This window comes from Paracoccidioides lutzii, assembly GCF_000150705.2.
Source record: "Paracoccidioides lutzii Pb01 unplaced genomic scaffold supercont2.5, whole genome shotgun sequence".
Taxonomy (NCBI): Eukaryota; Fungi; Ascomycota; class Eurotiomycetes; order Onygenales; family Ajellomycetaceae; genus Paracoccidioides; species Paracoccidioides lutzii.
In genome coordinates, this window is record NW_015440951.1 from 726,222 (window position 1) to 738,784 (window position 12,563).

Here is a 12,563-nt window from a genome sequence, read left to right on the forward strand (position 1 = left end):
CATTGGAGACAGCGTTCGTGAGCAATGCACGGAAATTTATTTACCTTCTTGCGATGGAGTCGGGATAGAAAATGGGATTAGGTTGATTTCGGGTGGGATGAGGGGTGCAAACAGTGCAAATAAGCCGATGAGAGAGGCCTTAGGACAACCAGATATTATATGTATGTACACAGACAAACCAAACACCTCCCCCTCTAACACATTTGGGCGGATCGTACAGATTACACTAGAAATATGATTGCGCTCTTGTTGACTTTCCTGGCAGTGTCACAGTTATGTCTGGCGCATGGCTCACGTTCAGATAATCTAAGCAACATCAAAGACTGGGCTACCCGGCATATGGTAGGTAAGTAAACATTTTTTACCTTTGATTGTGAAGTCCTGCCTCAAGCAATTTAGAGTATATGCTGACAGTGGAATTAACTCCAGAGGAACATCATATCTCCGATTTCGATGCTGGTTCCTTTTTCATGCTTCATGACTACGACAGCTCAGGGGCATGGACAACTGACGAAGTTCGCAGAACTTACGGGCTAGACGACGATTCGAATGCCAGCCTCTCGGAGCAGCGCAAACAGGAGATTCTTAAAGAAGTATACACCATTTTTGACCCAAATCATACGGGAGTTATATCGCAAGACGAATGGATGCGCCTGTCTCGTGAAGGAAAGAAGCTGCCGGACTTTGACACAGGCCCAGGGCATCATGGCGACTTGGAGTACGAATATGAAATACACCATTTCGAAAAGTATCACGGCGAAGGTGCGACAGAGGAGGACCTTACGCATCCCGAGGACATCGAGCACTTTCGACAACATGACCATGCAGAAAATGCTCAGGTTCAGCTCGACATCATGGAACAAATGGCCATCGTTGAAACTAATATACCAGCCAAGTTCCTCAAGAGCCCATCTGCATAGATGACCTCCTGATAGATGGCGTATCTTCTATTATACCCTGTTGCATATGTTGACTTTTCGTTTATTTCCTTAACCAAGAGCCTGATGATTTGCTTTTGTTCATCATGTCCGAACCATATCATGTTTCAAGGAATACAACTGACCACGTTTGTGATATCGTTGAGTGTTTGGTTTTGTTCTTTGTTTTCCCATATAACCGTTTCTTTTCTTTTCTTTCTTATTTCTTTATATTCCCCCATTGGTCTTACTTTTGGTAGTTATACTTGGAATAGCGAGACAAGGGATAACGAACAGAGACCTGTTAATGGAAGTGTTAAATTTTGTCTTTATCCAACCAACCAGCTGAAGGTGATATATAAATGTCAAAAACGCAATGCATCACCCCTGGTGCGTACGTTTTAACTCTTTCCACATGAATACACTCCGCTATAGAGATACCAGAATATGCCGACGATGATAGAAGCTTTCCATCCCCTCTAGTTGATATGAGCAGAGAATTGAACCCTTCAACAATCTGCGCTTCCATCATTTCAATATCATTCACGCCCACATTTTCATGGACATGAATCCAACCTCCCGCCTCCGTATCAAGAACTCTCACAGCCCCCTCCCAAGCCCGCTTCGAACTCGGCAACAATCCGAGGCTAACATGTCGAATGCGTTTCCACCTTCCCTTCTGCTGCAGTGCCTCCTTCAAATCCCACATCACCTTGCCCGCAGACCGATTATCACCATGAAAAACCACCACACGATCTTCTTTTCCCAATCCCTCAACTAACACATCAATTCCTCCCTCCACCTCCCCTGTCTCCTTATCAATCTTCACCACTTTAACCCCCCATCCATTCTCCCGACAAGCCCTACACAGCCCTTCAATAGACCATCCATTAATCTCCCATCCCCACACCCTCCCAACTCCTCTCCTCAGGTACGAAAACACAAAATAGCCGATGCCAGCATACATATCAACAACCGCAACATCCTCGATTTTCTGACCCAGTAACCTCCTTCTCCTATTCCCTCCCTCTAGCTCATCCCCAAAATCACCGTCATCTAGACCCTCAAACCTCGACTCAATCCCCATAATTCTCGCCTTCTCCACAACATTCCCACGACTAAACATAGAATGCAGCGGCGCCCAGATCTGCACGATGCCCCTGTTCTGCACCGAATGAACCCACAATGCAGAGTGGAAAGCTGCTTCTGTAGGATTGGCTTCCTTTTCTTCTTCATTCACCTCCCCGGTTGCAACATCTTCCCCGTCTCCAAAAATCCCCATACAAACGGCACCAACCCCGTTGGGCTTCGAATACGATTCTCCATTTGAGTTTCGCTTCTCATAACCTTAGCCACCTTCGTCATCGTGGGCACTATAGGTGCATTCATGGCGATGTGCGTGACGCCCATGGATGCAAATGATGCAGCTATACATGCATATAACTCCTGGCGCTGGTCGCTGGAGAGGGAATTGTAGAGCGCGGCCCATTCAGCTGGCGTGGAGAAAGCGTTTGAGGGGAGTAGGAGAAGAGGGGGATAGACTGTGAATCTTTTGGGGAGGGGAAGTGATGATATCGACTGCGATGAGAGGAAGTTTTGTTGTGTGTGATTATGGTTACGATAGTGGTTGTTGAGATAATTACGTATTCCTGTCTGTAAAGGGTGGGATACGTTCTTAGGCTTGGGCGGGCGGGATGAGGATTTGGGAAATCTTTTTGGGTGCGGGCTAGAGGGTGAACCATTTCTTCCATAGGATGTGATGCTGCCATCGTCATTGACGTCCATCTGCATTATATCGCTTTCATTTGGCAAGTCGGCAATCTCCATCCCCCTTGCAAGGTGGTGTTTCTTTTGCTTGATTAAGAATGGTTCAGGCACCTCATCTCTGTTTCTCAAGTAGATATTAAAGTATCCGGGCGGGTAATACAGGGATTCTATATGTTGTTAACAAATAATCTACAACGTAGTTGTGTAGTTACAGCTTGTTGAAAATCATTTGTCGAGTGGTAAGGCGGGAAAACATACTTTGATCAATGCCATGACGCAAACTGAGCAACAAATTCCGCCACAGGAGAGCAAAGGAGATGGCAAGTTTACAAAGTGCGAATTACCAGATGAATAGATACAATTATGAAAGAACTAGCAGCCACAGTAAGGTACAATTGCCATTACGTGCCATTGCATACATACATATATATATATATATTGTAGATATCTATATCATATACAGATACGGCAGAGTCATAGTGGCAAATAAGAATTTCAAACAAACACGGCGCAGAAAATAGCATGTTTTAAAAAAGGCCTGTCTTTTCCAATGTGAATAATTCATTTCTATTTCCTTTTTTCTTTCTAACGTTTAGGTTAACCCAAATTTTCCGTAAATCTCCGGATATCGCAGCGTGTGTTTGGTTTATTGCCAGATCCGTATAGCATGATCTCATTCTGTCATGCGAAGAAAAGCTCCAGAGGCTGAGAGGAGTGACAGAGGCACTCCTATTTACCAGTGACTATCCTCCTCTATACAAAATTCTCCTTCCGGAAGCGCCTCAACGCATCACTTTTGACAGGCTGGGAAGACACAGCCAAATCGCCACATCAACTATAAGCATAGCCAGCACAATCGGTTGCAAGACCTGTACCCCTTTAACCTGGGCGATGGCCCCGACAGCAAATGGCAAGAGAGTGGCGCCAGACGCACCTAACGCAGCGGCGAATCCAATAGCGCTCACATGTAAATGTTTTGGAAGTAACTTCGTCGCAGCGACAATGGCTGCCGGGAACAAGGGCCCTAGGAAAAACCCGAGCAAGGAAGCCATCACGGCGGAAACAACGAACTGTGGAATAAGCCAAAAGAGCAACTCGAGGCCTACGGTAGCTAGAAGATACGCGGCCACAGCATGTTTTTCTGACTTGAATAATCGCGGAGTCACAAAGCCGAGGACCACTCGGCCTATCGTGAGGCCGGCCCAGAATCCCGTCGAAGCCATACCGGATGCGAAATGTGACGCATGCCGAACGCGGATCATAAATGTGACGATCCACCCGCCCAGAGCGACTTCGATTCCAACGTAGGCAATCAGAAAAAATGAACAGATCCAGGTTATTTTATTCTTCGCAGCCTCAGCTGTGCGACTAGTGCCGAATATTTTGGTGAAGATGATATCCCTCTTCCTGCGCTGGTGTTCTTCGTGCGATGTTGCGGTGTTCGCGATTACCGTGTCTGTACGCGGATGCTCCTCACGGTACTGATGTCCTGTTGCATTCCAGAACGTTGCTCCTAAAAGCACGAGTTCCAAAAAGGCACCACCAGCAACCAGGTAGTAAAACTCATACCATTCCCAGTTTGCTTTTAAGATAAGAGAGGTAGCCATCATTGGCGCTAGCAATGCCCCCAGACCATAGGAACCGTGCAACAAACCAAGCAGCTCATTTGCATTGGACATTGCGCCTACCCATGCATTCCATGCAGCATCTGCTAGACCGTTTCCGAAACCAGCAATGATAAAGGCTATGATCAGGACAGGGTAGGGAGGGTGAAGGAAGACTATTATATAGGACACCAGATGGGAGATAGGGCCAAGGATAGCTGGCCCGCACTGTCCGAAGCGCATGTGGAGCATATTGTTCAGCATGGCCGACGTTATATATCCTCCTAGGGGTGATAAAAAGACCAAGGATATGGCGGTGTAGGAAACCTTATAATATTCTTCCAACTAATTGTAGAGCAAAGGTCAGACATATATATTCCTCTTCTGGCCATGGCAATGGAGAAAATGGATCATAATCATACATAAGGTATAAGAGCCTTTTCTCGATTTTGAGTTATGTCAGCTAATGGTCCCCGCAGAAGTGTTCTATGGTTCAGTGTCATATATGGAAGTCCATCCACGGCATTAACTTACACCATAGGCTGCATCATTAATTCCCAAGATAGTAAAGCTAAAATTGGTCGCTATAAATCGAAAAAAATTGCGTTTTGGATAGTTCCATCGTTGCAGGGAGTTGGTTGTTACCGAAGGCGAGTTGTCTTCATACGTATCACGCGGTGAATCGTTCGGGGAAGAACCGACATCTTCAGGCTGGTTTATAGATAGCGTCGTATGATTACTTTCGTTGCTCCCAGCTGGAGCTGGGGATTTGATATTCAACAACTCCATGGTCATGGTTGAGCCTCCATTGGAGAGCTCACCAAATCGTGAAGTGATTTCTAAGAACTTCGTTATTGGAGGCCGCCAGAAGGGGTAGGGCTGTCAAAAGTAAAGAAAAGAAAGAGGGAATACCCCTTCAGATCAAAACAATTATAAGCTGTAGGAGAAGATTAGGAGACGTCCGATATTGATGAACAAAAGTTCAGCCAAGGAATTTCCAGTATTTATATACGTTAACAAAAACGGGAATCATCGCCTTGGACTAGCCATGACTATACGAGCGAATAGTACACCGCACACTAGGCGGGTTGTAACTCTTACTCCAGGATTTTTGCCCCTCTGGTCAATCAATGATGGGGAAAGCTCCGTATCGGGGATCGGGAATTGCCACAATTCTCGGCCCACTAGATTGGAGAATACCATCAAGTTCGGGAGGCTTGCAATCAGTGTTGGGGGTATGCCAGTCCCGTGTTTCGAGAGATCGAATGCCATTCCAGGCCAACAACAAACAGTGACGGAACAACTCAGATGGGATCCTGCGTTGATATCAGTAGCCATCAAGTTGACGTTGAGGTATATTAAGGAGGGCTTTGTCTTGAAGATTCTAGGGCAGCTCCTGGACCCGCGGGCCACGGACCATTCTGACACTGCTCAATCCTTGAACTCGGCGTATTTCGTATAAATCTTCACCATGCCCGATTAGAACAGAACGACGCCGTTTTCGTCCGGCTGACATAACTGATTAGTTAACGTTAACGTAATCAATAAGCGAGCGAACCATATAAGTGAGCGAACCACTTCTCACCCTTCATACAATGAGAATTGCTTTGCATCAAAAATGTCAACCACACAAAAAAATAAAGCCTCTACTCAGGAAGGAAGGCTTCTTTTAGCCATTCAAGCACTTAAAAATGATCAAACTTCAAGTGTATGAGCTGCAGCAAAGCTATATGAAGTCTCTTATGCAACTTTAACTTATCGCATATATGGTTGTATGACACGTGTTGACATAACCTCAAAGAACTGGAAACTTAGTCTTACAGAGGAAGAATCTCTTGTTCAATGAATTCTGATCATGGATGAGTGAGATCAGCCTCCCTGAGTTGCAGCTGTATGAGAAATGGTTAATCTTCTTCTTATCAGTTGAGGATCCAACCTCCCACTTACAGTGAATAAATACTGAGTATGAAACTTTGTCAAGCATCATGATAAGCTGAAATTCAAGTTCTCATGCAAGTATGATCATCAGCAGGCTCTATGTGAGGATTTTAAGATTATCTGTGAGTGATTTAAGCTCATATAAAATACTATTGTGAAGTATGGGATTCTGAAAGATAATATCTATAACTTTGATGAGACAGAGTTTTAGATGAGTATAATTGAGATTGCTAGGGTGATGACTAAATTTGAAAGAGCTGGAAATCTCAAACTTGTACAGTCTGAAGATTGAGAATAAGTGACTGTTATTGCTGAAGTTAATGCAACTGACTGAGTCTTACATACAATGATTATTCTCAAAGGAAAAATGCATCAATCCTGCTGGTATGAGACAAAAGGACTATCATACAACTAGGTGATTGAAGTCAGTGAGAATGATTGGACCACTGATCAGCTAGGCTTATACTGACTGAAAAAAATGTTCAATAATAAGACTCTACTCTGTACAAAGAGCAGATATTGACTATTGATTCTCAACTAATATCAAAGCCATGCTTCAGTTGAATTTAATCAATTTTGCACTGAGAATCAGATTATTACTCTTTACATGTCATCACATTTCTCCTATCTTCTTCAGTCATTGGATATTGGCTGCTTCTCACCTCTGAAAACTGTGTACAGACAGCAGGTGGAAAACTAGATACAGTTTGAAATCAATTATATTGACAAGAAGGAGTTTTTGAGTCTCTATTCTGCAGCTCAGATGCAGGCCCTGACTGAGAGCAATATCAATAGCAGCTTTAGAGCTGCTAAGCTGGTTCTGTATGATTTTAAGCAGGTTTTTTTACAGCTTAATATCATGATGTATATCTTTACTCTTTTAGGGACCTCTCACAGCTCCCAGGCCTACTGGGTGATAGCCACACCACATAATGTATGCCAATTGAAGCAGCAGGCTGAGAAAGTTAAAGAATATATCAAGCACTGTAAACAGAGCCCATTCAGTCTAATCAATCATGCTATAAGTCAGCTGGTCAAAGGATATCATATGATAATACACAATACTACTATTTTAGCAGCTGAAAACAGGGAGTTAAGGACTCAAAATGCCAAACAAAAGAGAAAGTGAGAAAGAGGCTGTATATATGTAGCTTAAGAGAGTGCTTTGAGGGTTGAAGAAGGCTTGAATCATGTACAAAAAGTCAATGAATGAGAGCAGAGGATGGTTGAGGCTGCTGAGTCACAATCACAAAAATGTGCAGCACCACAGTGTAGTGTCTGTGGGATTATTGAGCATACTGCCTGTACATGCTCTAAGTGTATAGAAAATAATTTATAATGTAATTTGCTAGTTTTTCTTTATAGTTGAGGCTTTGAAGACATTCTCATTGTACAGAGAGTGGGAAGTGGTTCGCTCGCTTATATGGTTCGCTCACTTATTGATTACGTTAGTTAACTGGTTACTTAATAGTTAGTCATTTGCCGACATCACATCCATTGAACGAGCGCCAAGTTGAGTGTTCAGTGCTCTCTACGGAGTATCCGTTGACGAGTCAGTAATTGGCCTGATGCGAACAGTTGTATTGGGTCGACGAGATCCTCTCATGTTTTATTGTTGTCATTTTTTAACTTGGGGGCCATGTTTGGGGGAGAATGTGCAGAGACGCTATCCAATTGTCTTACCGTCCAGCGCGGCGTGTAGCTCGAACTGGTCTTGTCCTCGGGGCTGAATAGCTGCTGGGATTCAGTGCTCGTTATTGCTCACTGCTCAGTGGCTCGCGAAGGGGCTTTTGCGGATCCCAAGCTGTTGATTGCACCAAAACATAGCCACCCAGTTTCCGGGCTCGTTCAGTTAAATTCAGCCCTGTAGATTCCTTGTGACGGTGACGTGCATTTTCAGATTTCGGACCTTTTATGTTTAAAAAGGCATTCACGTTTCTTTCGGTGGCCTCATTCTCCTGTTTGAGTTTATCTCTTCATTCGAAAAAAGCTTGTTGTTAATGCCGTCAACTTCACTATGCAAAGGGGATATCTCATAACAAATCGCGCAAAGGGTGTCTGAATTGCAAGAAAAAACATGTGAGAGGTGTGTTTTGAGGCCTGTAAATCACATTGAGACACTTATTCGCCCCTACCTAGATAAGATACGCACAATGAGACGAGATTATCTGCTCAACTAATTCCCATCTGAACAGTGTGATGAACAGTTTCCCGTATGCGCCAACCGCTTTGTGTGAAAGACAGATTGTGTCTATCAATCTCCTTCAGAGGTAAGGGCAAAGGCTAGGAGGACGAAGACGGCGACAGCGTTCGTGCGAATCTCCAGAGATGGATCGTCTCGCGACTCCCGGAAACAATTCTCCAGGGACTCATCGCAGTCATCATCAGGGATGCCTATGACCTCCTGGATGATCCATCCGCTCATTTCCCCTGTCTCATTTTCAAGCACTTCTGAATCTAACAGAGTATTGGAATTAGAGCTCATGCATCGATGGATATCAAGGATGTGGATTGGGTTATACAGCATTCCCGCAGATGAACCGTATATGCAAACAATACTCCCACGCGCCGCTTTGAAAGAGGGTTAAGTCATGAATAGCCTTCTCGCCGCAACCGCAGTCGATCTAGTGCTATCCTCCAACGAAACCGAATCCGCTACTGTGTACAGCTCTACAGCACAGCAACAAAGCCAGCGCCGGCTTCCGCTCCGAGCTCGAAAACATCAACCAAGAGAACCTCTATTTGCTCTATCACCTCGCAGCCTTTCAGCGCTCATGCAATTCGTCCTGCCAAATATACAACAAACCGCATCGGACCGCATATCCATTATATTTGACTTGATGCTTGGCGCCTGCAACATCGCAGTGTTTCAATTTCAAATGGCTAAGAGAGGCACCTTGCTCATCCCGCGACGTAATCAACTATAAGCCACTGTCGATGGGAATCTTGGGCCCTGACACCATTACCACTATTCAGAAGCTTTCCATTGTGAGCCGCCAGATCCGTGTACCCGCCTCGAGATACACAGCTGTATGTGGTAGAGAGCAATCCCCTCTTGCAAGAGAAGAATACCTAATAACTGTTGCGTAAATAAAATATTGTTTTGCGGAGGAACGTTTGCGGGTGTCCCAAGGGTTACTTCTTGTTGTTGGTTGCCATCGGTGGTCGAGATTACATATCAGCTGTCAAGAATCGGGAACCGATGGCATTGTTCATCCTTATGTATTTTGGTGTTCTATTAGATAGAGCGGGTCGAGACTATATGTCGTGGTGGGTTGGATCAGCAGGGAGAGATCTCGTGGAGGAAGTCTCGGACATTCTGTTATATTCTCCAATCGCTAAGATTCCAGAAGGACGTGAGGAACGTCTTGGACTCTCCAGCAGGTTGGCTTACCGCCTTTGGTGGCGACGGATGCTGTCAATGATGAGGTGAACATGCTCTTCAGTTTCTGAATTGGTCTCTCGCATTCCCAACTACAGTTTGAGAACTTTTTGCTTTCATGTATCCCCCGTTATTTTCTAGGAGGTGAGGCATTGGGACGGATAATTGAGTTTTCTTCCCCTTACCAAGATTGGTTCATGTGGCTTGCAAAGAAATGGATGCCAGATTTATCTAGCTAACGAATATTGATTTAATTACCCCTGAGCGAAGTTTGGAGAATGGCCCACCTAACTAGAGAATAGTAGCGAAAGTAGTAATGATTGGTCTTTGTATGCCTCAAGTCTATCGTCTATATAATATCCCAAAATAGAACGAAGTGGATATCTTTATGAAGTCGGTAAAAAAAGACCCTGCTCAAACTAGTTACATATTAGTACAATGATATACATGATTTAAGAGAACCTGCCGCATCCCTTGTATGCTTTACTTATTAGCGACCAACATCACCCTCCAGCCAACCCCCAGAGTTGGACAATAGGTCCCGAAATTTAGACATGTCGTCATAAGCATCCCGCCTATGGCGTTTTGCCTTTGGTTCCTTATCACCCGAGTTTCCAAAACGTCATTCATATTCGCGTATGGATTGCCCTCGGGCTTGACACACCACTTACGGTTCAGAAAGAGTTCCGTGTTCTAAATAGGCGGAGGCTTTTCGCAGGTACAGCTTGACGGCTGGGCGATGGAGCCATGCTGAGTTGTTTGCGAATAGCTGTGGTTGGTGTGTCATTCCACCTCCCTGCCTCCACTGTTTTTCGTTTTTTCACAGGATGGATTTATTGATATGGAACTTGTGCTTACACCGTGTATATTAAGTTCAAGCACCACGCTATCCCAATCGCAGCGCTGACATTCTTAGCAGAGACAAGAGGCGTGTGGCCATCGTAGGTATTACCAAAGATAAGAACCGGGTTCTTCGTTCAGTCCTTCATACCACTCATCGGGCTCTTTCTTCCACTGCGCACATACCATGTTTAAGCTCACAGATGCGCTTCCCATCATCCTGCTTGTTTTGTATAGTTGGTTTACGACTGGGAGCACGTCATCGCAGGGGGATGTAAGTGGTACTCTGTCAAGACAGTAGATCCCGATTAACGATAGGATCGTTCGTAAAGCTTTGTCATTTGATTGCCCAGGACCACAGACATCTTGCAACAAGGTCGCTGGATCTGAGATGTTGCCTGGAAGAAGCATATCGATTGCCATGGTAAGGGCTGGCCAAAAGAATGGCCTGTAAAGGGAGGCCTGTCTCGCACTCTTAAAGGTGGTATGATCTAGGACAAAGCCGCCCAAAGTGATGGGGTGGCATTTGGCGGTGTCCAGGAGATTCCACATATCTTTTTCAAGCTCAAGCTCAACTGTGTGCTTGGGAGAAGCAGACATCGCCGATTCACCATGATCCCAACTAGTTTCTGAACATCGGAGGCAGTAAATTAAACTTCTGGGAGGGTTCCCGTAGGGTTATTTAGTGAATAATTAAACGATGGATGCAATAGTGAGGCTTGAAAGGCGCGAGCCACGATAGGGTGCAAATTTGGTGGTGCATTTAGAGGATTTTTTTGGCCTCGGCCGTCCTGACCTTGAATACGCCGTATTATTCGGGAGTGAGTTGAAAAGTCCCTGTATTGGCAGGGGAAACTCATCCATGGATCAGTCGAGGATAGTCACACGTCACATGTATGATGTATCTAGTGATATCCATTATTATTGACATGGATATGACGGCACCCCTGTTTTGATAAACTCCACACTGGATGCGCAAAGGGCCAACGGTGGGATTTGGGAGATGTAAAAGTCATTTCTATCCGTTGTGATAGATAGCCAGGCATCTTCAATCACCCGGGGTCTGAGAACTGCATGCTGTGAATTTACCGCCATTCCATGGAAACTCAAAACATCAACTAATTCCTTCAAAATTTAGTAATTAAGACAATAGAAAGTCATGTCAAGTGGCAGACACAATCTTCTATCTGACCCGCATGGCTCACGGATGCAGTAAAAAGTAACATGCATGAATCCCAGGCAAGGTCCGATAAGAGATAAATACATAAGAAGACGGATATATGAAACTCGGGTAGGGGAGTGCGGAGTGCAGAGTGAGTGAAGTCGGGAAACGTGCATCAACCCAGTCAGTGATAGTGAAATAATGGCATCGCAGGAGCCTGTAGCAAAACTCCTGCGTCGATCATACAGAGACGAGTTGATATGAAGTAACATCTCTTGCCCTTGGTGTATTTTTTCCCCTCACTTCATACGCTCAGACGCGATATCTGGAGAAATGAGATGATAATCGAGTGAGACGAAGATGACATGCACACCTAAGATAGAAAGATTGAAAAAGGAGAGGAGCAGAGAGAAAGACTAAAGGAGAAAGGTAGAAGATTAGGAGAATTATATTAGACGTATTCGTCAATAATATTCCGCACTCAACCCTAGTTAGGTAATTGGATCCCAAATTGCCTACCCCTTCCAGTGGCAATACAGAACTCCATGGTCATAATATAAAATCGTTGCTCGGTTTGCTCCTTTTCGACATTTCATCTCTTTCCCCCCCTCCCCCCCCCCCCCCCCCCCCCGTTTTCTTCATGAAAAAAAAGGTGGGCGGGGGGGGGAAAAAACAAAAAAATTTTTGGGTTTTGTTGTGAATAAGGGTGGACGGGCACCAGAATTTTTTTTTTATTGACATGCCTGTTCGTAAAAGAGACCAGGTTCTTCCCGGATTTTATCCTCTGTCCACGGGTGGAAGAAGTTAACCGCTCCCGATAGTATTTATGTGGCCCCTATAACCCAGGCAGGTGGAGAGAAGGGCTCTAAAAAAATAACCTATGTGAGGGGAGGTTGTGTGTGTATGCTTCTAGAAAATAAAAAAATGATTCCCTTCTTTTTGTTTTTTTTTTC

General features: G+C 44.7%; 7 protein-coding genes across 7 annotated transcripts; 3 read left to right on the top strand and 4 right to left on the bottom strand.

Annotated features, from left to right (window-relative positions):
• Positions 1 to 234: 234 nt before the first annotated feature.
• Positions 235 to 920, top strand: PAAG_02405 (hypothetical protein; the record flags this gene model as incomplete). The annotated part of the gene is made up of 2 exons (XM_002795653.1): positions 235 to 346; positions 430 to 920. The coding sequence occupies 2 exons, from the start codon at positions 235 to 237 to the stop codon at positions 918 to 920; spliced, it is 603 nt and encodes a 200-aa protein (XP_002795699.1).
• A 326-nt stretch (positions 921 to 1,246) lies between these two features.
• On the bottom strand, positions 1,247 to 2,744 carry PAAG_02406 (hypothetical protein; the record flags this gene model as incomplete). The annotated part of the gene is made up of 3 exons (XM_015844631.1): positions 1,247 to 1,262; positions 1,316 to 2,035; positions 2,158 to 2,744. 3 exons carry the CDS (start codon positions 2,742 to 2,744, stop codon positions 1,247 to 1,249), a joined length of 1,323 nt encoding a protein of 440 aa, XP_015701679.1.
• Positions 2,745 to 3,466: 722 nt separating this feature from the next.
• PAAG_02407 (hypothetical protein) lies at positions 3,467 to 5,083 on the bottom strand (the record flags this gene model as incomplete). The annotated part of the gene is made up of 2 exons (XM_015844632.1): positions 3,467 to 4,633; positions 4,823 to 5,083. The coding sequence occupies 2 exons, from the start codon at positions 5,081 to 5,083 to the stop codon at positions 3,467 to 3,469; spliced, it is 1,428 nt and encodes a 475-aa protein (XP_015701680.1).
• Positions 5,084 to 5,336: 253 nt separating this feature from the next.
• Positions 5,337 to 5,750, top strand: PAAG_02408 (hypothetical protein; the record flags this gene model as incomplete). The annotated part of the gene is made up of 1 exon (XM_002795655.2): positions 5,337 to 5,750. The coding sequence occupies one exon, from the start codon at positions 5,337 to 5,339 to the stop codon at positions 5,748 to 5,750; it is 414 nt and encodes a 137-aa protein (XP_002795701.2).
• A 2,730-nt stretch (positions 5,751 to 8,480) lies between these two features.
• Positions 8,481 to 8,753, bottom strand: PAAG_11483 (hypothetical protein; the record flags this gene model as incomplete). Its single annotated transcript, XM_015847126.1, has 1 exon — positions 8,481 to 8,753. One exon carries the CDS (start codon positions 8,751 to 8,753, stop codon positions 8,481 to 8,483), a length of 273 nt encoding a protein of 90 aa, XP_015703258.1.
• Positions 8,754 to 8,817: 64 nt separating this feature from the next.
• Positions 8,818 to 9,153, top strand: PAAG_11484 (hypothetical protein; the record flags this gene model as incomplete). The annotated part of the gene is made up of 1 exon (XM_015847127.1): positions 8,818 to 9,153. One exon carries the CDS (start codon positions 8,818 to 8,820, stop codon positions 9,151 to 9,153), a length of 336 nt encoding a protein of 111 aa, XP_015703259.1.
• A 945-nt stretch (positions 9,154 to 10,098) lies between these two features.
• On the bottom strand, positions 10,099 to 11,048 carry PAAG_11485 (hypothetical protein; the record flags this gene model as incomplete). Its single annotated transcript, XM_015847128.1, has 4 exons — positions 10,099 to 10,183; positions 10,280 to 10,377; positions 10,469 to 10,519; positions 10,635 to 11,048. The coding sequence occupies 4 exons, from the start codon at positions 11,046 to 11,048 to the stop codon at positions 10,099 to 10,101; spliced, it is 648 nt and encodes a 215-aa protein (XP_015703260.1).
• Between the last annotated feature and the right edge of the window lie 1,515 nt (positions 11,049 to 12,563).